Consider the following 22,415-nt stretch of genomic DNA (forward strand, 5'->3'; position numbering starts at 1 on the left):
CTGTATTGTATTTTCAACTTTAAATGTGTGTCAAAGAGGATGATTGAAGTGCAGTAATTTATTATTCATGATTAGCATCTCTCCTCTGGACTGCAACGCATAAAATGTATGGGATGACCACAGCTGAACTATGACCATGCACAAAAAGAAAATGTTTCCAGTTCTGGACATTGAGGTTTCCAAGCAAGTTTTTTTTTTAAGGGACATACTAGCTAAGCACACCAAGTGTACTGCCTAAGTGTACGTGTTGATTAAAATGTGCAATATGGCAAAATGTGGGTTTTCTTTGGAGAACTGTGATTTGCAGTCATGTGAGTTTGTTTGATGTGAATTATTCACCAGCACTTTAGGGCCGTCTCGTTGTCCGAGGGGTTTAAGTTCTCATTCAGGCACTTCTGGATCAGTCGTCTCCCAGGACTACACCTCATCACGCTGTCCACTCTCCCGCCATCATCCTCACTGAACTGAGCACCAACCATAGATGTGAGGGGCTGGTAATCAGTGCTACCTACGATACAGCAAGTCCACATTTTAATGCATTAAGCCAGGGCTGGCATACACCCAAAGCATCTGGAGAGATATCTGGACAGCAGTGGTTTTTATCAGGATATCTAATACACTTGATTAGACTTGAGTTTTTCCCAGGAACTGAACCTCATGAATCATGAGTTCTTGAGGAGCTCTATATGCTACAGGTCTGCAGATGCTGATTAGTTCCAGTTAACCTGCATACAGAAAAGCTGCATATATTTATACCAACTAACACCAAAGGGCAAGAGATGAGTGCAATAGTTGTGTGTGATAGTTCCGTTTGACCCCCAGAAAGGTCACTGCATTTCAATCAATGATATCCAGCACATTTTCCCAGGATGTACAAAGTGACAGTCAGAACGTCTCAAAGCACAATCACTCGGGCCGTTCACAAGAGGTTGGAGAGGTTTGTAATGCTCATTTCACTGCTTCTCCGTCTGTTGTCTTAAACAGACTGTGTTAAAGTAAACGAGCTATCGATGTCCCACGTCCTGCCCTTATCTCTCTAGTCCTCATTACTCAAACAGAGAAGCACCACAAGGTTGAACTGCTTCGGCCTCACGCAGCACCAACACTGACTCGAAGCGTCCTAAAGGTTGAAATTTGTAATTTGCAGCACTTTTTAATATTTAAAAGCAAGTTACAATACCGTGTTTATAAATATTGTGTTTTCTTTCAACAGCCACCTGTTTGCTGCATAAGGGATTGTCATATGGAATGAAACACTTCACTTACGATTGTAGCAAAAAAACTTCTGAATTAATATATATTAATAAATAAATACACAGAAAGGTGTCTTGGTATAATCTAGTAGACAAATTAGGATTGAGTGTAATCACTCATTGTAAAAGCAGAATAGGTCCCTTACAGTGGCGGTTCTAGAGGTGGGGCCACAGGGGCATTGGCTCCAGCTGAAATCTGATTGGCTCCCTGAAGTGCCCCTGTCCTGTCACTCATCTGTCCTTTGCCCGAGAGCGATGATCATCATTATAGGTGGATGCAAATCCATACCCAAACACTAGTGGCGCCAAATCGGAATGTCCAGCGTGAATAAAGCTTACAGAAGATTTGCACGATCCGGCGGAGAAACTTTTTCTATCCACAACCGATGGCACTTTTGAGGAGTTGGTTGGTAAGTCATAAATCCCTGTTTACTCACAGCTGTCACGTAGATTTAGTCTGATTAACATTAAATTAAGATGCAAAGCTAACAATAGTTAACAGTAGTGTTAACCGAGGCCCTACATTGTGTTTAGACATGAACGTTAGCATTTCGCTAATAAATGTAATGCGAATTCACGTTCTTCTTTGTAACTTGTGTGTTAACATTAAATATAATGTTTGGCAATGATAGATAATATAAAAAGAAAGGGTTTTTGGCCAAAAGATTGAGCCAGCCAGACGCTGAAACAGAGCAAAGAGAGAGAGAGAGAGCGCAGCAGAAGACTGCAGACCTGAGGCTGGTCAGGAGCAGGGCAACAACAGTTAATGCTGTAATGTATGATATTGTAACTTGTGAAATGGCACATAAGTTCACTGAATTCGTACACCTCATAGTGATGATTTACCATAACTTGAATGTAATGGCTTAAATTTGTATTGGTTCGTATATGACCACATCTACCACAACTCACTATATTTTAAGCTTTCAAGTCTTTCCTTCAGTTTTAAATAAATAATAATAATGTGGTCTTGTAGACAACATGGTTTCTGCTGAATAGTTTGTGACATATATATATATATATATATATATATATATATATATATATATATATATATATATATATATATATATTTTAGCCACAAACTGGGACAGGACTTAACTCCCCATTCTACTGAGCCACCAGTCACTGATCAGTGCAGATCCTACAGGATCTGATGGTAAGAGGCTATCTTGGAAAGTAATAACTGATTGCGTGTGTATTGTGACACTAGGCTTATGTTAAATAATTTGTCATTTGCTGCTTTCAGACATCTTCCAGTGTGGTGCACAGAATCCTGTGCAGACATCAAATGATTGTTCTGCTCCAGTGGGACCTGATGGTATGCTTTTCATTCTGTAAATGGTCTTTAAATTTCAGTGAATTATGCACTCATTCACTTACTGTTGCTGAATGCCATGAGTTAAAAGTTGAGGGATATTAACAATTGACTGTGTGTGATTGTGTGCAAGGATGTTGGACAAATACTTGGTCCCTCTATGAATGTTGTGGCCCCTTGATGGCCCCTTACTCAGAAAAATCCTAGATCCGCTACTGGTCAGTTATTAACTAGACAGACCCTCCAGAAAGTCGCGATGTTGCGATTTGCAACTTCAACGCAACTTCAAGCAAACACCGCGAATTCAGGGCGGTGTTGCAACTTCAGCCAATCACCGCAACTTTCCCGCAAATTTGACCAATCACTGATGTCGTCTTGATGTGACGTCGACAAACTCCCGCCTTACTTCCGTATATACGTTCAAGAGGAGCAGACTGAAAGCAGCATGAGCGACGAAAATAACGGAAAAGCAGTATCCCGGTACACTACATGAAAGCGGGGATAAACTGTCCAGATCCGACCCGCGAATTGATTATCTATGCCCCCCTGGATGATATTTAATTACTATTAGAACCGGCCCGCAGGCCACAGCCGCCCGATGGTGTTTTGCACGCACAAACACTACATTCCCCACAATGCAACGGTAGCCCGCGAAGTCACTGCAGCGCACACAAGCGGCGAGGGTCTGAGATAAAGTTTATAAGTTTAAACTTTAAACTGAGATCAAGTTTAAAGTCAGAGATAAAGTTTATTTATGAGTTACTAGTTCGCTCTGGCGCCAACCACTGGCGATCGATCTCGATATAATACTTAATTTGTGTCCATTTTACAGGCCGCCCGGTAACAACTTACGTTCGCTAACCCCCCCCCCCCCCGTGTCAACAATTAATGTTCGCCACCCCCTCCAGGTTCAAATCTCACTCCAAGCGATCTTGAAAAGTTGGCAACCCTGAATAAATAGGTAAATAGATAATTAAAATGGACTACTAAATAGAGGAAACCATACAACATTTACTCCCTATTGTAATGTACTCACAAAAAAGCAAAAACACACCGCAACTTCCATCGCAATTTTTTTGAAAAACACCCGCAACATCAAACATTTTAGCCCGCAACAATCACAAAAAAGGCCCGCGAAATCCTGGTGGGACTGACTAGAGGGCTGATGGACAATAATCTGGCTGCATCACGTTCGCTATGTGAAAATGTTGGCCGTCTGCAATATATGCAAATTTCAAGTTTCTAAGATATAAATATTAATGAGTCATGGTAATAAACTGTTTCCAAAAGGTCAATCAGTTAATTTGACCTCTGATGATGTAAAAGCTCGAGAAATTATCGGTTTCACAGAAACCTCCTCCTCCTGTGTTCTTTAATGTGAGAGTACACCATCAGCGATTTCAGTTCCTAATTCTGGAAGACATCTGTCATTCAGCAGGGAGATCTGTTTATCAAGGCACATTGTTAATTTATTCATGTTATGTGCGCACTTTGTGTTCAAAACATCCTGTATAATTAGACCAAGTGTTATCCTGGTCTGTACAAATTGTGTCAACAGAGGGCATCGCATTTAGCAGATGTTTTATTTTATTTTTTCAAAAATATTTAGTTTATTACTTTAAACTAACTCCATTGTTCCAGTCTATGGTTTGACACATTAAAGGGGAGTGTTAAAGATGATTACAACAACTGAGCAAACTATCATTAAAGATGCTTTTAAACACCAACCACAACGTACAAGACGACTAATTTTTTTTGATATGATGCCCCCTGCTGACAACTTACAATTTATTTGAAATTCTGGAGGTACATGGGATTTATTCCAACATATCATAAAATTTTTTTTTAAATATTTTTAATATTGCATATTAAAAAACGGACTATCCACATTAACTTTTTTTTTTCTTTTTGACAACCATGAGAATCAATCTGCCTTCAATTCCATTTCTATTTACATAAAAAGTACAATCAAAGACTTACAAAGGCATTAGCAAGACTTTGAAGTCCACATGACTAAAAGCAAAAAGTATATTTACAGGTTGATGTCAAAACATCATTATCTACAAACACGTGGACCAGCAGGCATGATGAGAGCCTGGATCTCCTGGATCTTGGTTGGTCAGTGGAGCATTCTGTTGTACCACAACACAGCAGGCTCCCGACAGATGTTATGAATGCTGTAGGATTTCCCTACCACACAGAGAAATTTTTGAAATTAGATTTTTTTCTAAGAAATTTGTTATTGTTGCCAGTACATTAGGATAATTTATAATGAAGAACATTAAGGATTCTTACCACAAGGTGTCACAAATGTTTGCCCTGAATTGTATACTGCTTTGATGCCATCGATTTCTACCCGCACACAACTTGAGACAACGTTAAATACCTTGAATAAAAACAAACATTCACAAATAAGAGTACACCTAATATACACATGAAAGTTGCCTACTACTACTGGCGATCGATTGATCGCGATATAATACTTATTTTTTGTCCATTACACCCCCCCCGGTCAACAATTTACATGCCCATGTATGATGTGGCTCTTTGCCATAATACAGTAAAAAAAAAAAAAGTGGCTCTTGGTCTCTGACGGGTTGGCCACCCCTGTGTTAGGAGTTCACATCTCATCACAATGTGTAGGGGGTGTGCTGAAATAAAGTAGCATGAGCCAACTACTCACAGTCACTGCGTTAAGGTCCACCTGTGCAGGTTTCTTCATAAACGACCCCAGCAAAATCTTGCCATTGGAGAAGGTGTTGTTCTGAAGGTCAACCGTATGACCCATTCCTCTGCCCCCATAGGAGTGCCAGTGGAAGTCAGCTGGGCTAATTTGCAGGCCATCTAAGCAGGGAAACACTGAATTAATATTAGTGTACAGCACGTAATTAAATTGATAATTAAAGCCAAGTTAATTAAAAGATTATAAGCTTGTGCAAAAGCCAGAATGTCAGGATCAAGCCTGTGGGCATAACACGTTCTGGACATCACAGCACAACATGTCTCTTGCTTTACAACAAGTGTTTACTGTTCGAAGGTGCAGGCCAGAGGTGTGAGAGCCAGGCACAAATGTTGTCCCAGTCTTCAGGCTCCAGGACGATGGGCCGTAGGGGGGGGGCACACAGATCACAGTCTGCCAGCACCCGAGGAACATGCCACTTCTGGGGTATGACCCGAGATGACGGCAAGTCTGAAATCAGAGCGCAAGACAGTCTCTGTAATAATGCCCCATTGGACAGCTTCAGGATATTTCTTAATTAGTTAAACGATTAATTAAATTTGTGATGCTAATTATGTGCCACTTACCAGCATCCTCATCCTCTTCATATTGCCCGAGTTCAATCATTGATGAAGGGCCACTTTTAAAACCAATGTCACTAAATGAGACAGAAAATCCACACAATTCTAGAGTCAGGATCCAGCAGATGGATTTAACACACCCGGAGAAAGAATTTATTTTACTTGTTCACAGATATGACAACTTACTGATCAGACACCCTGGACCTAGCTGATAACCTAGCGTTGGTAACGGGCTCCATGGTGACACCACTCACACAGACATCAAAGGTAGCGTTACTGCTTGCGTGTTGTCCATCACTGTGGGCGTTGTCACTGTGGGCGTTGTCGCTGGAGCGCTCCGACTGCTCCTCCAGCGAATGGAGCAGGTTCCTGCAGCCCTTTCGCTCGAGACCCCTTGCTCTGGAGGACTCTGCCTTTCCAGAGGCTAAGATGGAATTAAACGTGGCCAAGGACCTTCGCACAGACTTCGGCGTGTTGCTCAGGTTTCTTTTATTCCTTTTCAGAGAATGAACCGCCGTCCGTGCCTTCCGTGAACTCGACGCACTGACGCCATGGTGCGGGTCCTTCTGTGGTATGGGCTTCAGAGGTGGTGGGGAGCTGTCTGGAGATCTCTGAGGAGGCGGCGCCTCCCACCAAGCGCCGGGGGCTTTCCGCTGCCTTCTCTCGGAAACAGTCACTGGTCCTCGGAGTGGAGACGGACGACGTTTCTGAGTAGATCCACACCGATTTTCCCGTGTGTAAATCTTATCAAACATCTTTATGTTTCCTAAGAAAAAACAAAACATCATACATGTATATCACACACATACACACAAAGTATACCAAGCAAAGAGGGTGAATTTCTAACTTTGTAACTGTACCTGGAGTAAGGCTGCGCTGTGGAAGAGGAGAACAGCTGTGCTGCTCAAGAGGAGCACAATCCTGCACCTCTTCTCCAATCACAGGGGCTGGTGCGATGGACAGCGTCTGTTGGCTTGAGGTGAAAGACTTGGGTTTCCGTTTGCCACGTGCCATCTCAGGGTTTTTCAGTTCAGCCACAGAGCTGCACTTCAGTTCATCAGCGGGGGGCTTCTTGCCCTTTCCTTTGCCCTTGGCCACTTTCCTAGCAGGCACACTGCTGTCAGGCTCTCTCGGGCTCTCCTGAACAGGCCTAGGAAATGTCTCCCTGGCACGGTCAGCCGGGCTCGAGGGAGCCTCTTGTCTCTTTCTTCTCTTGTGGGACTTCTCGTCTTTCTTCTCCTGGGGTACAGACCGATGAAGGACCTCCTCCTGCTCCTGCGTGAGGCTTTCGCTTTGGACGCTGACCCACCACTCCCCAGGAGGTTTCCTTTTCCTCCTGCCCGTCACAGGACCCTCCGCAGAAAGGTCACCGTCGGGAACAGTGCACTCCTTTCTCCTGGAGTCCACTTTTGCGTTCACCTTCCTGACCTTTGGTGACCTCTCTGAAGCAGCTCGCTTTGTGACAGGCTGCTTGGTTGCTTTCTTACCGGCTACATGAAGAAAGGGAGTAGACGACTTCAGTAAGAAATGAAATTGCAGTAAATACATATTCCAGTCCATTTTTAGGATTAGCCTTTACTTTTTAAACAAACACTGACCTTTCAACCCTTTAAACTTTGTCTACAGCACCCTAAAACTAGATGCACTAAAAAACTGATTACAGTATTACAACAACTAACTTCAGAAGACTTGTTTTAAAGTCTAAATTTTAAAATATCTTGTTCACATGAATGATACTAAAGCATTTCAAGACATCACTGTAGTTTGTGGTGTTCCCAGTAAACCTAAAAATGCACGCCAAACTATAGAGCGAACCTGCAGTAGTGCAGTGCTGCTGGGGCTGTGTGGTGCTGGAGGCCAACTCATCATGGTGGGCCGGTTCCTCCTCCTGCTCTTCAGACAAACTCTTCTGTGCAGCTGTCTGTTTTCTACCCTGATTTCTTGGTTTTGCTGTGCCACTTATTTTTATGGTGGGTCTGGCTGGGGTGGGTTTGGTCTTCCCGCTGCACTTGCGTGCTCTCCTAGAATTGGTGGGAGGAGATAATATGGCAGATCTCCTCCTTTTGGATGAAGATCTTTGACGTGGACTTTTGGCCGGGACGTCATGCTCTGCATTTTTGTTTTCACTCCAATTAGGTTTGGTTTTGATTCTTGCTTTCTGTTTATCTGCATCTATAAAAGAAAAAAATGGTCCTTCAATCAAAAAGAAATGAAATACATTTTTGATGAAGCATTGGTTAACAACCTTCCAAGTTCAACAAACAATCTGAACTTCTCTGACATCCGTGAAGATGCAGACAGCTGGACAATATTCACAAACGGCAGGAAACTAACGTTTCTTTAAAAATGAAATAAGGCTGGAATGGGGTTATGTACTTCAGCCCTGCTGACACTCAAATGAACAGCACAGCTGGACTGCAGGACGAGGCAACAACCTTCCCCTCTGAGCAAATCTGAAATCTACCAGGGTGTAGCTGTAGACACCAACCCGTCTGGCACGAACCCTAACCCTAGCTTTTGAGGGTAGGTAAGTAATCAAATGCAATTCACCTCAAGAAACTAAAGAAATAACATCTCCACTGACTAACCAGGCAGGCTTGAGCTCACCTGACCTCCCCACATCAAATTATATATCCACTCATTTCTACAGCAAAATTGTAGCATATTCAATATTTATTCCGAGTTTCAAAAGTATTATGCATTTCTTTCACCTACAAGGCAAATCGGCTTCTTGGTTGGTCTGTATATTTGCACTGATCTGTTCACAGAGTGCCACTTCTTCGCTGGCTCCTAAAGACACTACGTTCTCTCCCAAAGCTGCCTCATTCTCACCGTCAGTCTCTTCAATGCAGGTTTGTACACCTTTCTTCACTGTTGTTTTTAGTTTATTAAGAGGTTCATTTTTATAGCTCTCATCTTCTGTTGGCTTTAGGGCAGCCTGCTCGGCCTCTGCCACCTTCGTAAGTTTGGCCTTGGGGGCTCCCGACACGTCCGTAGGTTTGGCCTTAGGGGCTCCCGACACGTCCGTAGGTTTGGCCTTGGGGGCTCCCGACACGGCCGTAGGTTTGGCCTTGGGGGTCTCTGGTGCCGTTTTCCCTCTCTGGCTACTTTCCAGTTTTCTTGGAATGGTGAACAGAACAGGAGCGTTGTCTTCCAGGATCATGAAATCATCATCCAGTTGAACTGGTGAAGCAGCTCGAACTGGTTGTTTCTGAGATTGTTGTTTTCTGAAACTAATTAATAGGTTTCAATTTCAGCAAAGACTGCAAACATAGATGACACAAAACACTTGTTTTACTCATGTTTTACTTTTAAACATGTTTTTACTTTTTAAACATGTTTTACTCATCACATCAAACATACACTTGAATAAATCGAATCTATAATCACTGAAATTACCAGAGGTCACCAAACACAACACTGCTGTAAGTCTCATCAACTAATCACATTTTTAGTTCACACGACACTGGAGTAGAGTGGACCGGTGAAGGCACTGGGATTGCTAAGACTGTTTAATAACAATATTCACTGAACAGACCTATTCACTTAACCACAGTAAATTAAATCACAGGAAAGTGAAAAGGAGTGTGGGTACTAGAGGGGGTGTGGGTACTAGAGGGCGTTTGGGTACTAGAGGGCGTGTGGGTACTAGGTGGTTTTGGCAGCTGCTGTGGGTTGCTGCACACTGCACTCTCATATCTAGATATATGAATGGCTGAAAAAGACAAACGATCACTCCAAAACTCACCACGTAGTTTTAGGCTGTAATGCATTTCTGAGTTTTTGCTGGAAAGACGAATTTTTGATTGCTGCATCCACCTCCAGTTCCTGGGCCTGGTCCTTACGCTGCTCCTGTGGGAGGGGGGCAGGACTCCCCTGAAGTACAGCTGCCAGTGGAGGGCTTGGGCTTCTGTCTCTAAACACACACGCACATTATGAAAAAGACTGACACTACAAATCTGTTACGAATGGATACACTCATCACCACTGTAACAATTTATGCAAAAGAAAGTTCTTACATTTGCAACTCTTCCTGTGTTTCTGGTGCTGGGGTCTGGCTCTCTAGGTCTGGCTGAGTTAAGGTTTTCAGAGTTGTACATCTATACAGGAAAATAAGTAATATGTAAAATTTTACAATGCCAGGTGCGCCTTATATATTGAAAATTGAATAAACCTACAACATAAGTCAATGGGCAAACCTTGGTACAGAAACATCATCCAGATTAGAAGGCTTTGTGAATTCTAAACGTGCTGGTGGAGACTCCAGGAAAACACTGTCCCTACAAAAAAAAAAAAGGAAATTATGTATAATGATACACACACACACACACACACACACACACACACACACACACACACACACACACACACACACACACACCTCTACACCAGTAACTTTAATGGTGCTTTGCAATACTTCTTACCCTTGAAGGATCTTTTTGGGAGAGCTGGGTCTCTGAGTGGGTGCAGGCAGCTGTAAGTCACCTTCCAAGGGCTCCTCATTCTCACCACTGAACAACAGAGGGTCAGGCTGCCCTGCATCCCCTGCTCCACTTCCAGCTGCTGCCTTGTCGATAGGGCTGGATGTCTTAATTGGAGCAATTCCTTTAAAAGGATTCCCTGAATCACAACACGTATGGCCAATAAAAGCAATACAATGTGACACAGTGACCACAACTTCACATATTCATTCAAATTATAACTTATTACCTTCATCATTTAAGTGGTCATCCTGAATGTCATTTTCTGATGCCAAAACCTTTTGTCCCTGAGGATAAAAATCAAGAGCTTAGCAGTTTTTTGAGCAACTGAAATATGATAAAAACACAACTAAGAACCCTTTTTGCTTTCCTGTTATTGTGTTTCCTACATTTTATTGTAATTACCAACATTCCCACAATTAATATTTTACCCAATGTTTACATAGCACAAGAATAATTTCTGTAAACTTTACAGAGAACATTCCAGTTTATTTGAACTTGCAAGAGGCTTAAGATAGAGAAATATGGTGAAAATGAGCTGAACTTTGTAACACACACACACACACACACACACACACTTATCACTCACATGGAATCTTATTGATCTAAATGTAATGAATACAGGGAGGAACATTGTCTTACTACCTGGCCTGATGTGTTGCTTTTAACTGATCAACTCTGCACGCATTAAATGAATGTTACAATAAACGACCAAATGCTGAGGCCTGCACCAGGAGACTCACCTCTATAATGAACGGTGAGGGGGGCTGCAGTTCTGGAGAGGAGCTTTCACATTCGTCTTAATATAATGAATTAATGAACACATATAATTAACATACAATTAAGTCAAGAGAGAGATTTCAGTGGTAAATCAAAAACGAATTTCTCTTACCCAGATCATCAAAAAACCTGTCAATATCATTTAGCGTCAATACGTCTTTAATGTTGAGTGAACATGGAGATCTAAAGAAACAAATGGACAGGTTTGGGGTTTTTTTCAACTTGAAGATAGCAATATTAGAAAACGGTAATATTTATATATGCACCATCACATGAAAACATGTCAGTGTACAAACTCCGGATCATTGGATAACAAACTCGGTTATGTAACTACTTACTTTTCTTCTGCTCGGAAGTAGCGAAGTTTCTTTTTCGCTCTTGCCTAAGAACATACGTGGAAATAATCTTAACATACGTGATGCTTGGGCTAATCATATTACAATTCTTATTTCGAAGAGTGAAACGCTTAGAAACTCACGAAACAGCGACAAACATACGTACACAGACGGTGTTGCTGTATACACCACAACGTTAACCAAACAAACTCAGTGCGCTGAGAGTCATATTTAGCTAGCTAGCTAAAAACACGCTACGCTAGCAGATGTCATAACATAGCTAACGCTAGGTGGCTAATCAACTCGCTATTGTTTTGTTCATATCAAACGGTTTTACCGCTAGTAATGGTGCTACGGTGAATTTAGACGCTCATTACTGACCAGGTTGGGCATCTTGCGGTCCATGTTTGTGTGACGGGCGTCAGTAAATCAGACGTTAGTGACCGCGCTCGCGACGCGCTGTTTACACAGCTAGCAAACCTGGCTAGTGGCCCGCCACTTTCGGGTAAAATTTTAACAAAAAAAGGTTAAGATTGCATTTATTTTAAAACGGTTCGTTTCATGTTGACGAAATATTAAATAATTTAAGCTGTGCATACATCACTTAAGGTAAAACAAAAAAAACGAATAACAAGCCATAACCAAACACCTAGTTAGGAAGCTAGCTATGTAGCCGACTCGATGTAAACACAAATTCTCGCGCTCATTATCTTCTTCATCGCTCATTCAGTTTCGATGAGTAAGAAAAACGAATATCGCCATCTACTGGACTTGAACAAAAACGCGTTTGCAGTGTAATTCGCGGCAAAAAATACATGAAAGTTACTCTCAGTAATGTTTCATATTGACATATTTCACCCACAAATCATAAGTTGTTTCATTGTAGCATGTGTTGGTCTTTCCTAGTGTTAAATAAAACACTAAGTGTCGAGTACTGCTGTAAGTTGCTCTAGACATGGACATCTACTAAATGCTGTAAATGTACTATAACATTTGGAGCTATAGTAAGTCAGCACCTCTCATGTCTGATGTTAAGAGAGTACATGAAAAACAAACAAACAAACTTGAACCTCAACTATGGTGAAAATGAGAGCCAAGTTTAAGAACAGAGTCCCACAGCACACAGTACAAATTACAGACCCTCCTCATAAGATACCGGAGAGCTTTATTCAATCTTACTAATTTACTTACTATTATTAATGTTGCTGATGTAGTTGTAATATTATATATATATATATATATATATATATATATATATATATATATATATATATATATATATAGTCACTGACACTTGCAAATTGTTATTTATTAATTTTTTGGCTTGATTTAACCTGTTTCCGAATAGGTAGTGATGACTTTGTCCTCCTGTGTGCTCACGCTTGGTTGGAGTTAACTACACTGCATGAACTGCAGATGTCCAAACTCCATCATGACACTACAGAATACTTCTGAAATCTATTACTGTATATCTGACATCAGTAGAATCAATGGCTACAAAGCACATTTGCATTTTTCGTCCAGCTTAAAATTCATAGTGCAGTTTAATTCTCACTTCGGAGGGTTTTTAAACCTTTATGAGTTTTTCGTTTTGTTTTGTACATTTACAATGTTTCAGTGCGGACTTTTATTTTTGATGGAAATATCACATGATAAGAAGTGAAAAACATTGAACTCCTTTTATGGTTGAAAACTTTTGTAGCCTTACAAAACTTTTATAAAATGCCTTTACTGTGTGGCGGGACTACCAAACACCTTTAAATACTTTTTTTTACAAAGACTTTGAAGTTTTCAGTGCAAAATCTTGTTGGTAACAGTTGCTAGCAGGGACAAATTACTTCATTAAGGTAGGGCACATGACACTATTAAACACAACCTTCTAGTTAATCTATTAAATCAATTTGTACATTTAATAAAAATTCCTATAACCACTGGCAATTGCTAATATGTATTTCCACAAATGTCTTTCCCTGTTTCAGGTGCATGTAGGTGGTGAAGACTACGTTCACCTGCGTGTTTATCAGAAGCTGCCTTGTGAAGGGAGTACACTGTCCCTTCATGGTCTGCAGATGTCCAAAGTCCACCAGGACCTTATTGAATATTTCTGAACATATTCACTTGGATCGTAAAACATCTTTAAAAATAACGTGTGCTTTGCTTCCATAGGTGTTCTGGATACTTTACAAATGTTTACAGTTTAATCTGTGTATGTGGGGTAAGACTCCATTCAATGGAATACATACGTGACATCATGAGTGACCTTTTGGTTCTGGATTTGTAATTGTTTATCAAAGTGACATGAGGAGTGGGTGATGGTTTAGCAGCTGCATAAACATATACTAAAATATATGGCATGTAATATGTAGAAAAATACTACTTCTTAGTGCTTTTTATGGGTACCACAATTGCTATCATATAAATAATAATTCATGGATAGGTGACTGGGCCGCTGTTTTGTAAATGTACGACGTTTAAGTGCGGACTTTTATTTTTGCGGGAAATGTCACGTGACTTTGCAGCGACTCTGTCGGTTCTTAAATCACATGATAGGAAGTGAAAAACAAAGAATTCTTGTAACGGTTGAAAACCTCTGGAGATTTAGAAAACCTTTATAAAATGCCTTCACTGCGTGGCGGGACTACCGAGGCGAAAGATGCAAATGAGGAAGTTCAGAAAATCTGTGACGATGTCAGTAGTTCTTTTATTTATTTAAATACTGTCTAGAGCTATGAACCCTGTCGTTTACACTACAATATTCCCCTCCCCATTCAACATTACAAACACTGTAGCTTTGACTTCTGTTCTTTTCGCGTCCTTATATAAGTTTAAGTGAATCGCATAGTAAGCCAATATAAGTTCAGAAAACACCGCTGCTTATACGTGTAACGTAAGGAAATATACATTTTCAAACCCAAAGTGAGCTTATGGCAAGACGAACAGGCATGGCCAACCCTCGCTGACTGCAGTTTAATCATGTGCCTGATCCACGTCCGTAAAACTGGTCCTAAGTGCACGTTTACCGATGCAATGTGTAAAAAATACATAAACGAACCAGTATGTAATGACGACCAGTTGATGATCTTATACATGGACAATGATATTTTCTTCAGAATTAAACATGACCAACGCATCCTAATATGGTATCTTAACTAGTGAATTCGACGTTTATTTAAGAATGTTTGTTTTGGAAATTGCAGATAAAGTCTAGTGCTGAGGAGAAAGCAGGCAAGACCTTTGAAATTTTCAGTGCAAAATCTTATAAGTCCCAGGTGGTAGCGGGGACCAATTACTTCATTAAGGTAGGGCACATGACACTATTAAACACAACCTTCTAGTTAATCTATTAAATCAATTTGTACATTTAATAAAAATTCCTATAACCACTGGCAATTGCTAATCTGTATTTCCACAAATGTCTTTCCCTGTTTCAGGTGCATGTAGGTGGTGAAGACTACGTTCACCTGCGTGTTTATAAGAAGCTGCCTTGTGAAGGGAGTACACTGTCTCTTCATGGTCTGCAGATGTCCAAAGTCCACCAGGACCCTATTGAATATTTCTGAACATATTCACTTGGATCGTAAAACATCTTTAAAAATAACGTGCGCTTTGCTTCCATAGGTGTTCTGGATACTTTACAAATGTTTACAGTTTATCATGAGTAACCTTTTGGTTCTGGTTTTGTAATTGTTTATCAAAGTGACATGAGGAGAGGGTGATGGTTTAGCAGCTGCGTAAACATATACTAAAATATATGGCATGTAATATGTAGAAAAATACTACTACTTAGTGCTTTTTATGGGTACCACAATTGCTATGACAGAAATAAAAATTCATGGACTTTTCATGGAACTGGGACTTTTATTTTTACGGCAACTATCACGTGACTTTGCAGCGACTCGATCCGTTCTTAATTAAATCACATGAGAGGAAGTAAAAAACAAGAACTCCTGTAACGGTTGAAAACTTCTGGAGATTTAGCAAACTTATAAAATGCCTTTACTGTGTGGCGGGACTACCGAGGCGAAAGATGCAAATGATGAAGTTCAGAAAATCTGTGACGAGGTCAGTAGTTTATTTATTTATTTAAAGATTCGAGCGATGAGCCCTGTCGTTCACGCTGCAATATTCCCCTTTCCCCGATTAATATTACAAACACTATAGCTTTGACATTTATTTTCCTATTTTTTCTATAGTGTTAACTTATGTTCTTTTCGCGTCCTTATTAAGTTTAAGTGAATCGCATAGTAAGCCAAGGTAAGTTCAGAAATCACCGTTGCTAATATGTGTAACGTAAGGAAATATGCATGTCCAAATCCTGATCCACGTCCGTAAAACTGGTCCTAAGTGCACGTTTACCGATGCATTGTGTAAAAAATAAATAAACGAACCAGTATGTAATGACGACCAGTTGATGATCTTATACATGGACAATAATATTTTCTTCACAGTTAAACATGAAGACCAGCACATATTAATATGGTATCTTAACTACTGAATTCGATGTTTATTTAAGAATGTTTGTTTTGGAAATTGCAGATAAAGTCTAGTGCTGAAGAGAAAGCAGGCAAGACCTTTGAAATTTTCAGTGCAAAATCTTATAAGTCCCAGGTGGTAGCGGGGACCAATTACTTCATTAAGGTAGGGCACATGACACTATTAAACACAACCTTCTAGTTAATCTATTAAATACATTTGTACATTTAATAAAAATCCCTATAACCACTGACAATTGCTAATCTGTATTTCCACAAATGTTTTTGCCTGTTTCAGGTGCATGTAGGTGGTGAAGACTATGTTCACCTGCGTGTTTATCAGAAGCTGCCTTGTGAAGGGAGTACACTGTCCCTTCATGGTCTGCAGATGTCCAAAGTCCACCAGGACCCTATTGAATATTTCTGAACATATTCGCTTGGATCTTAAAACATCTTTAAAAATAACATGCGCTTTGCTTCCATAGGTGTTCTGGATACTTTACAAATGTTTACAGTTTAGTCTGTGTATGAGGGGTAAGACTCCATTCAATGGAATACATACGTGACATCATGAGTGACCTTTTGGCTCTGGTTTTGTAATTGTTTATCAAAGTGACATGAGGAGAGGGTGATGGTTTAGCAGCTGCGTAAACATATACTAAAATATATGGCATGTAATATGTAGAAAAATACTACTTCTTAGTGCTTTTTATGGGCACCACATCAATAATAAAATGAGATTCATGAAAACGGAGTCCTCATTCAAAGTTGTCCCTCTCCCACGCACATAAAAATACATGCGTGCACACACCACCTTGAATTGTCAGTGACTGAAGTTGCACTGTGGACTCAGTCATACCACCTCAGACACATATTGGCCACTGGGAGATGAATCTTTATAAAATTATTTTTGTACAACAGCTGTATGAAAACACAGGTGAACAGTAATAGTCTTGTGTTGCTATAGAAACACATTACAGTGGGATAAGGGGAGGGCGCTGGGTCTGAAGCACAAATGGCAGAATCCCGTTTGGGCTCCAGCGGTGGACCACAGCCAATAGTGTAAACACTTGGCATGTTTCAAAATGAGAAACAGTCACTTGATCTTTGGTGGGGTGTAGAAGATTCGACACCTTTCATTGAAAACCTATGGAGAATCAACAGTAGCTTTTCAAATGCACGATTCAGAGGTGAGGATATGGCAGTACTAAAAGTTCACGAATGAATTTACACACACAAAAAATGTCCTGACTTTCTGACCTTCAAACTGCGGTCTTTGACAACTTCTTCAACATTCAGTTCGGACTGCATGAGTTTTAACTAAAAGTAAAGAGAAACATTGTTTACAAGGTTAGATGCCAATTTTGTATAAAATTCGTAAAAAAACGAACAGTTGATTGTTACAAGGTTATTACAATACTTTGCCACATTGACAACAGTTGTGCATATCTGATACAATATGTAAGAATCCTTCATGCCATGTTAACCGTTCTTCCCGAATGTATTTGCTGCCCTCATGTGGCAGAAAACAGAAGTACCTTGGTTTGCTCTTTCCTGAGTTGCTTAATGAGTGACAGGTTGTCATTGTCCTTTGCTCTCTCTTCACGTAACTGCCCAATGACAGCCGAAGTTTCTCTAATACATGTTTTTATTGCTTTATCTCTACTAAGATGAGCCTCCATCAGCTGCAAGAGAGTTAAAATTAAAAAAGGGAATTCAAGTGCCTCTCATGAAAGCAAAACAATCGAAGAGTGAGCATATAGTTATTTGGCAAATGAATTACAGCTTAACAGCATTGGATAAGGCAATACCGACAGACTCATAGAGGTCCTTGCAGGTCTTAGAGGCGTCCACTTTGCCTGAGAAAGATGCAGTGGGTACAGTGGTGTTGAGAGCATGGACAATCCGATCATCAATTGTACGCATGACCTTTAACACCTCCTACAAGACGTGGAGATATAAATAAACAATTTTATGCATTTTAGTATCACACCATATTCAACAATAAAGATATTATTGATCTGTCCCTAAATTATTTGGACCCTAAAACACTCTGAAGATCCTCAGTAGCGTCTTAGGGGTGATCAAAAGCCTTCAATAAACGTTTTATTTAAAAGTTCTCCGTTTAGATTTACACTTGCTCTTCCGTTTATGGCTTTGAGACGCTACAAGAACCCATTAGAATAAAAAATAAACTAACCCCCCAAACCAAATAAATCCACACGCAAGAATGTGGTGGTCATTTGAATTTTCAAAGGAGAGTTATGGTCACAGGGAAGACCGCAAATTCAAGGTCCAAGAGCGATACATGGACACTCAAGTGCCTTGGGCAGGGAAACACGAAGAGTGAACTCGTGTGTATTTTTCAGTTAGACAGCAGCGACTGTATGAAGCGGATAAATTGTGACCCATCAACGAGGTAGATAACATTTGGTTTTATAACAGTACTAGGATCGCATGACTAATGTGAGAAAGCACAACAGCCATTTTAGGCGAATCAATAGTTTTTACCTGAAACATTGAAAAGTCCTCACAATTAAGAATACCACTGGGGGCCGCCATGATGGATTAAGAGGTCCTCGCAGACTGCGCTCATCAGGTAGTGCCCACGTAGTGCCCGAATCTTAATAATGGTCGATCAACACGGTCTCATTTAAACGATGTAATTTGGGATTTTCATTAAATTAGGAGGCCCGCATCATTCCTAAATCAAAACAAAAGAAGGAACAATTTATACATTAAGACAACACCACATTAATTTTACGTAACAAAATAAAAGGTACATCAATATGAAAAGTTTGTACATATGTTATATCTACTCGTTATTTTTTCCGCGTCGATGTTTTTGTATTTTTATGTCCTCGATGACCTAAACTGTTTGTTTTTACAGATTATTTTCAGTCACACGGGGTCCTTTATCTGGGGTCCGTTCAAAGCGAACATAATTTCTTGTGACGTGAAAACTGTCCTAGATACTTAGTGTAATAGTTACATGAAACTGTGTTCAAATATTGTAGTATATATACGTATTAATAAAGCTGAAATTAAGGGTGCAATAAATCGACAAGCATTTACATGTCAACTATTTATATATTAAAACGTTTAACAAGAATAGACATTACACGATACTGCTCTTTAAGGATTATGTTTTGTCTATTTTACTTTATTTAGAATTGCTTTGTTTATTTAAGAATGTGGTACAATTGTTTCTTCAGCGATCCTGAATTTGATTAAGCGATTTTGAAGATGAATGTTTCACAACATGTGAATGTTTCACAACGTTTTATACAAATAAAAGGCATTATTATTACCATCATCGTTACTGTTATTATTATTGTTGGAAATATATATATATATATATATATATATATATATATATATATATATATATATATATATATATATATATATAGTATAATAAGTAGTAGTATAAGTAGTATAAGGGTAACGGGGAAACACTGAATACCACGAACCACCTCGAGCACCAAGAATCCTAGGCGTTTTGAACGTGCCACAACAATCATTTCATCACCATATAACAAGCAGAGGGTTGACTTATCTAACCTAGGTTAGCTAGCTACGCATATGTAGAAGGAGCAATACCATAGCCGTCTTTTTTATTTTTGCTGGTCTTCACGATTAACAAATACAGCTAATTATCTCATATAGTTATTCTGTAATAGCAAGATATGATCTTCAACGCAATACGCAGAAGTTTTGTAGGTGAGTAGCTGAATCCGGAGAAGTGAATTGTTGTGGGAACATAGAGCTGGGGACTGAACTAGCTGGACAGTAACAGTAACTCTGTTACCTGCCAGTAAGATGCCAGAAGCGGTACATTTATCGAAAATCTATGAAGCATAATTTTAACGTTCTGAATATATAGCAAGTTGTTACAGATGAACACGTAGCTAGCAAGGTGGTAAGCTAGCTAGCAATATCTATTACTATTAGTTAGTTCCTTTACGAAATTTCATTTGAGCCTCTCTTCTAGGCTATATATGTATGTATGTGTGTGTGTATATATATATATATATATATATATATATATATATATATATATATATATATATATACACACACACACACACACACACACACATACATATATATATATTTATGTATATATATATATATATATATTATATACATATATATATATATATATATATATATATATATATATACACGAATGATGCATTCTGCTCGCACAGCTGATAATGAAGAGCCTCTGTCGTAAACATCCTGTGTCTTTTGTGTACTTTACTACAGTTTAATCAAAATCTCTCTCTCTACTGAAGATAGCTACAAACGTCGCTGCTCTTTATAGATAATTATTAGCAACCATGTCTAAGGTCCTTTAAAGTGTCTTCAGCAGTGTTGCTACAGGTAAATAGAACCGAATTATGTGTTTTAAAAAACACATAGCCAATCATGACTCATCAAAAACACAGATGACAGTTTCGAAATGCTCAGAGACACTCCCTTGTCATCTATATTTTAATTGGCTTACCTGCGTGTTAACGAGACAAAATTTACAGGTACAGAGGCAAACAACGTTACCTGAGGAAGTACTGCCACATTACTGCTAAATGTAACGTAGTTGTTCGGTCTCCCCTGCAGGGCCGTGGAGGAGAGCCGTACTGAACACTGTCAACAGGAGGCAACTGTGCAATAAAGTACATGAAGAGGCACCCCTGCCTGCACACAGTAAGAAAGTGGGCTGGGGTGGGGTGGGATGGAGTGGGTGTTAAGACTTGGTGCTGTCAAAGTGGAACATCACTCAGACCATGTTTGACTCATGTATTCCTCATTTAAATTTTTGTTTACCAATAGCACAACAACATGCGTTCAAACTGCCTGGCTTTCGACCATCTAATATGGACAAAAAGTTTCTGATCTGGTCTGGACGTTTTAAAACTGTGGAGGAAATCCCAGAGTTTGTGTCGTAAGTGGTCACTTCCTGTTTATATACTGGCTTAAGTTTTAGACCTCATGCAGTGCTGCAGTCTCATTGGCTCATTCTCTGCATTTATGTCATGTTAGATGATGTCTGCTATGGAGCTTCTGTTCTGGAGCTCAAACAGTCTTTGTTCCCCATCCCTGCAGTTAATTAGTGTAATTCCATATATCTGGGTACAGATCAAAGAATGCGTGTAATGGTTTGATGCAAAACGGGTGGCCCATATCTAAACCTATATGGCAATCATAGAACAGGATGCTCTGTTAGTTAGATTTAAAGGAACAAGGACGTCCAGCTGGTTTTGTCTGCCTTCTTCTTCTGCCCTTCAATGGTTTTGCACTAAAGAATATACATTTTGGTGGAAAGATGATTGGGAGCATGGCCATACTGTTTCAGCAACAACAACAAAAAAACACGTATCCAAAGATGCGAGTTCACTGCGTCTCAATCTTTCCCACCATCTTTTGAGATTAAAATCCTCAACTACTCAAGTGACACCAGTTTATTGGTAGTTAAGTGCTGTGTCTTATCATGACTTGCATTTCATATATTAGAACTTACGGTGTGATTTCCCAATGTTCTATATTATTTTCCAGAACGCTGTCTGTAAAGACACCATTCTGTGCCCCAATTTGTTAATGTTAAGTGTCTGCTAATGACCCCCAGCTATGAGACGATTGATAAAGCCAGGAACAAGATGCGTGTGAGGGCCTGCTATGTCATGATAGGCGTAACCCTCATCGGCTGCGTTGCCATGATTTTCCTGGGAAAAGAGGTACTTGATTCCTGCAACATATAAACATGAAGCATTGCAGAGGCCCTGGGGTGAACAGGAATGAAGACGTTCTGTGACCCGCTGCTCTAGCGTTTAGAAATAATTGTGTACTTGTATTTGGACACTGCAGGCTGCACGACATCATGTAAACCTCACCAGCATGAACATGGAGAAGAAAGCTCAATGGAGACAGGATGTCCAGCAGGACCAACTGAGGCTGGCTGCCCATGCAGAGAAGCCCCAGTGAAGCCCCATTGGTGGGGTACCAGGACACCAGCTGCTTGGGGAAGCCCAAGACCCCCCCCCCCCCCCCCCCCTCGAAATCTGCAACATTAGTGCACCATGTTATTCAGTATAGCTGCTCACAATGTGGGTTCCAGATAGCATAGAAATGTTTAACAGTAGGTGTTTTGCTTATGGTGTGAGAACATATATGGGCTTTCTTTTAGTTTGAGAGACTTAACTGTATTATTTTACTATTAAACAAAACTATTACTTTAAACTAAACTGTTTAACTTTAAACTATTATTAAATAAGAATTACCCTATCAGTGGTTGCTGTCCTCTCTGTAGGCTTTGGGGTTTAGGTAAAAGAAAAGCATTACAGGATCTTACAGTCATGTGGTCCTTGGGGCTGTGCTGGTTTGATGGCGAGTATGAGCTCTTGACCCTGGTGCCGTGTGCCCCGGCTAGAAGACACCGTCCCTGTTATCAGTGTTCATAAGACACTCTTTATCAA

At 40.0% G+C, this 22,415-nt stretch overlaps 5 protein-coding genes and 1 pseudogene across 9 annotated transcripts; 4 read left to right on the forward strand and 2 right to left on the reverse strand.

Moving 5' to 3' along the window:
• Positions 1-4,049: 4,049 nt before the first annotated feature.
• Positions 4,050-12,179, reverse strand: LOC143519339 (uncharacterized). 3 transcript variants are annotated; one of them, XM_077012666.1, is made up of 18 exons: positions 11,849-12,179; positions 11,471-11,514; positions 11,245-11,315; positions 11,096-11,151; positions 10,582-10,639; positions 10,296-10,476; positions 10,071-10,151; positions 9,891-9,971; positions 9,620-9,787; positions 8,587-9,104; positions 7,687-8,043; positions 6,732-7,361; positions 6,058-6,637; positions 5,878-5,948; positions 5,600-5,761; positions 5,255-5,415; positions 4,867-4,957; positions 4,050-4,761 (listed from the first exon to the last, which is right to left on the reverse strand). In XM_077012666.1, the coding sequence occupies exons 1-18, from the start codon at positions 11,870-11,872 to the stop codon at positions 4,691-4,693; spliced, it is 3,405 nt and encodes a 1,134-aa protein (XP_076868781.1). In that variant the 5' UTR covers positions 11,873-12,179; the 3' UTR covers positions 4,050-4,690. The 3 variants fall into 3 exon arrangements, with proteins under 3 accessions (XP_076868781.1, XP_076868782.1, XP_076868780.1); XM_077012667.1 differs by having other exon boundaries at positions 4,051-4,761; positions 8,704-9,104; positions 10,296-10,491; positions 11,849-12,178; XM_077012665.1 differs by having other exon boundaries at positions 4,051-4,761; positions 10,296-10,491; positions 11,849-12,178.
• A 642-nt stretch (positions 12,180-12,821) lies between these two features.
• Positions 12,822-13,575, forward strand: LOC143519763 (cystatin-B pseudogene; annotated as a pseudogene). The gene is made up of 3 exons (XR_013132534.1): positions 12,822-12,852; positions 13,247-13,314; positions 13,447-13,575. The product of XR_013132534.1 is annotated as a cystatin-B pseudogene (transcript).
• A 440-nt stretch (positions 13,576-14,015) lies between these two features.
• LOC143519346 (cystatin-B-like) lies at positions 14,016-15,309 on the forward strand. The gene is made up of 3 exons (XM_077012675.1): positions 14,016-14,155; positions 14,665-14,766; positions 14,899-15,309. Exons 1-3 carry the CDS (start codon positions 14,084-14,086, stop codon positions 15,025-15,027), a joined length of 303 nt encoding a protein of 100 aa, XP_076868790.1. The 5' UTR covers positions 14,016-14,083; the 3' UTR covers positions 15,028-15,309.
• Positions 15,310-15,351: 42 nt separating this feature from the next.
• LOC143519345 (cystatin-B-like) lies at positions 15,352-16,689 on the forward strand. The gene is made up of 3 exons (XM_077012674.1): positions 15,352-15,529; positions 16,004-16,105; positions 16,238-16,689. Exons 1-3 carry the CDS (start codon positions 15,458-15,460, stop codon positions 16,364-16,366), a joined length of 303 nt encoding a protein of 100 aa, XP_076868789.1. The 5' UTR covers positions 15,352-15,457; the 3' UTR covers positions 16,367-16,689.
• A 124-nt stretch (positions 16,690-16,813) lies between these two features.
• Positions 16,814-20,636, reverse strand: mix23 (mitochondrial matrix import factor 23). 2 transcript variants are annotated; one of them, XM_077012672.1, is made up of 6 exons: positions 20,503-20,636; positions 18,451-18,643; positions 17,755-17,880; positions 17,478-17,624; positions 17,200-17,259; positions 16,814-17,086 (listed from the first exon to the last, which is right to left on the reverse strand). In XM_077012672.1, the coding sequence occupies exons 2-6, from the start codon at positions 18,499-18,501 to the stop codon at positions 17,036-17,038; spliced, it is 435 nt and encodes a 144-aa protein (XP_076868787.1). In that variant the 5' UTR covers positions 18,502-18,643; positions 20,503-20,636; the 3' UTR covers positions 16,814-17,035. The 2 variants fall into 2 exon arrangements, with proteins under 2 accessions (XP_076868787.1, XP_076868788.1); XM_077012673.1 differs by lacking the exon at positions 20,503-20,636 and adding an exon at positions 18,759-18,863.
• fam162a (family with sequence similarity 162 member A) lies at positions 19,460-22,224 on the forward strand. Its single transcript, XM_077012670.1, has 5 exons — positions 19,460-19,662; positions 20,563-20,649; positions 20,776-20,887; positions 21,569-21,677; positions 21,808-22,224. Exons 1-5 carry the CDS (start codon positions 19,629-19,631, stop codon positions 21,922-21,924), a joined length of 459 nt encoding a protein of 152 aa, XP_076868785.1. The 5' UTR covers positions 19,460-19,628; the 3' UTR covers positions 21,925-22,224.
• The last annotated feature ends 191 nt before the right edge of the window (positions 22,225-22,415 follow it).

Source organism: Brachyhypopomus gauderio, chromosome 7, assembly GCF_052324685.1.
Source record: "Brachyhypopomus gauderio isolate BG-103 chromosome 7, BGAUD_0.2, whole genome shotgun sequence".
In the NCBI taxonomy this organism is placed as follows: Eukaryota; Metazoa; Chordata; class Actinopteri; order Gymnotiformes; family Hypopomidae; genus Brachyhypopomus; species Brachyhypopomus gauderio.

Bases quoted from the DNA above. Each gene is read 5' to 3' on its own strand.
- LOC143519339 (XM_077012665.1), bottom strand. From the start codon at position 11,872: ATGGACCGCAAGATGCCCAACCTG. The intron at 5,762-5,877 runs GTAAGTGGCACA...CTCTGATTTCAG, and splicing joins TGAAGAGGATGAGGATGCTG to ACTTGCCGTCATCTCGGGTC. The intron at 5,416-5,599 runs GTAAACACTTGT...TTCCCTGCTTAG, and splicing joins CTGGCCTGCACCTTCGAACA to ATGGCCTGCAAATTAGCCCA.
- LOC143519346 (XM_077012675.1), top strand. From the start codon at position 14,084: ATGCCTTCACTGCGTGGCGGGACTACCGAGGCGAAAGATGCAAATGAG. The intron at 14,156-14,664 runs GTCAGTAGTTCT...TGGAAATTGCAG, and splicing joins TTCAGAAAATCTGTGACGAT to ATAAAGTCTAGTGCTGAGGA. The intron at 14,767-14,898 runs GTAGGGCACATG...TCCCTGTTTCAG, and splicing joins GGACCAATTACTTCATTAAG to GTGCATGTAGGTGGTGAAGA.
- LOC143519345 (XM_077012674.1), top strand. From the start codon at position 15,458: ATGCCTTTACTGTGTGGCGGGACTACCGAGGCGAAAGATGCAAATGAT. The intron at 15,530-16,003 runs GTCAGTAGTTTA...TGGAAATTGCAG, and splicing joins TTCAGAAAATCTGTGACGAG to ATAAAGTCTAGTGCTGAAGA. The intron at 16,106-16,237 runs GTAGGGCACATG...TGCCTGTTTCAG, and splicing joins GGACCAATTACTTCATTAAG to GTGCATGTAGGTGGTGAAGA.
- mix23 (XM_077012672.1), bottom strand. From the start codon at position 18,501: ATGGCGGCCCCCAGTGGTATTCTTAATTGTGAGGACTTTTCAATGTTT. The intron at 17,625-17,754 runs GTCGGTATTGCC...ACTCTCTTGCAG, and splicing joins GCAAGGACCTCTATGAGTCT to CTGATGGAGGCTCATCTTAG. The intron at 17,260-17,477 runs GTACTTCTGTTT...CTTTACTTTTAG, and splicing joins TCAGGAAAGAGCAAACCAAG to TTAAAACTCATGCAGTCCGA.
- fam162a (XM_077012670.1), top strand. From the start codon at position 19,629: ATGATCTTCAACGCAATACGCAGAAGTTTTGTAG. The intron at 19,663-20,562 runs GTGAGTAGCTGA...TCTCCCCTGCAG, and splicing joins AATACGCAGAAGTTTTGTAG to GGCCGTGGAGGAGAGCCGTA. The intron at 21,678-21,807 runs GTACTTGATTCC...TGGACACTGCAG, and splicing joins TGATTTTCCTGGGAAAAGAG to GCTGCACGACATCATGTAAA.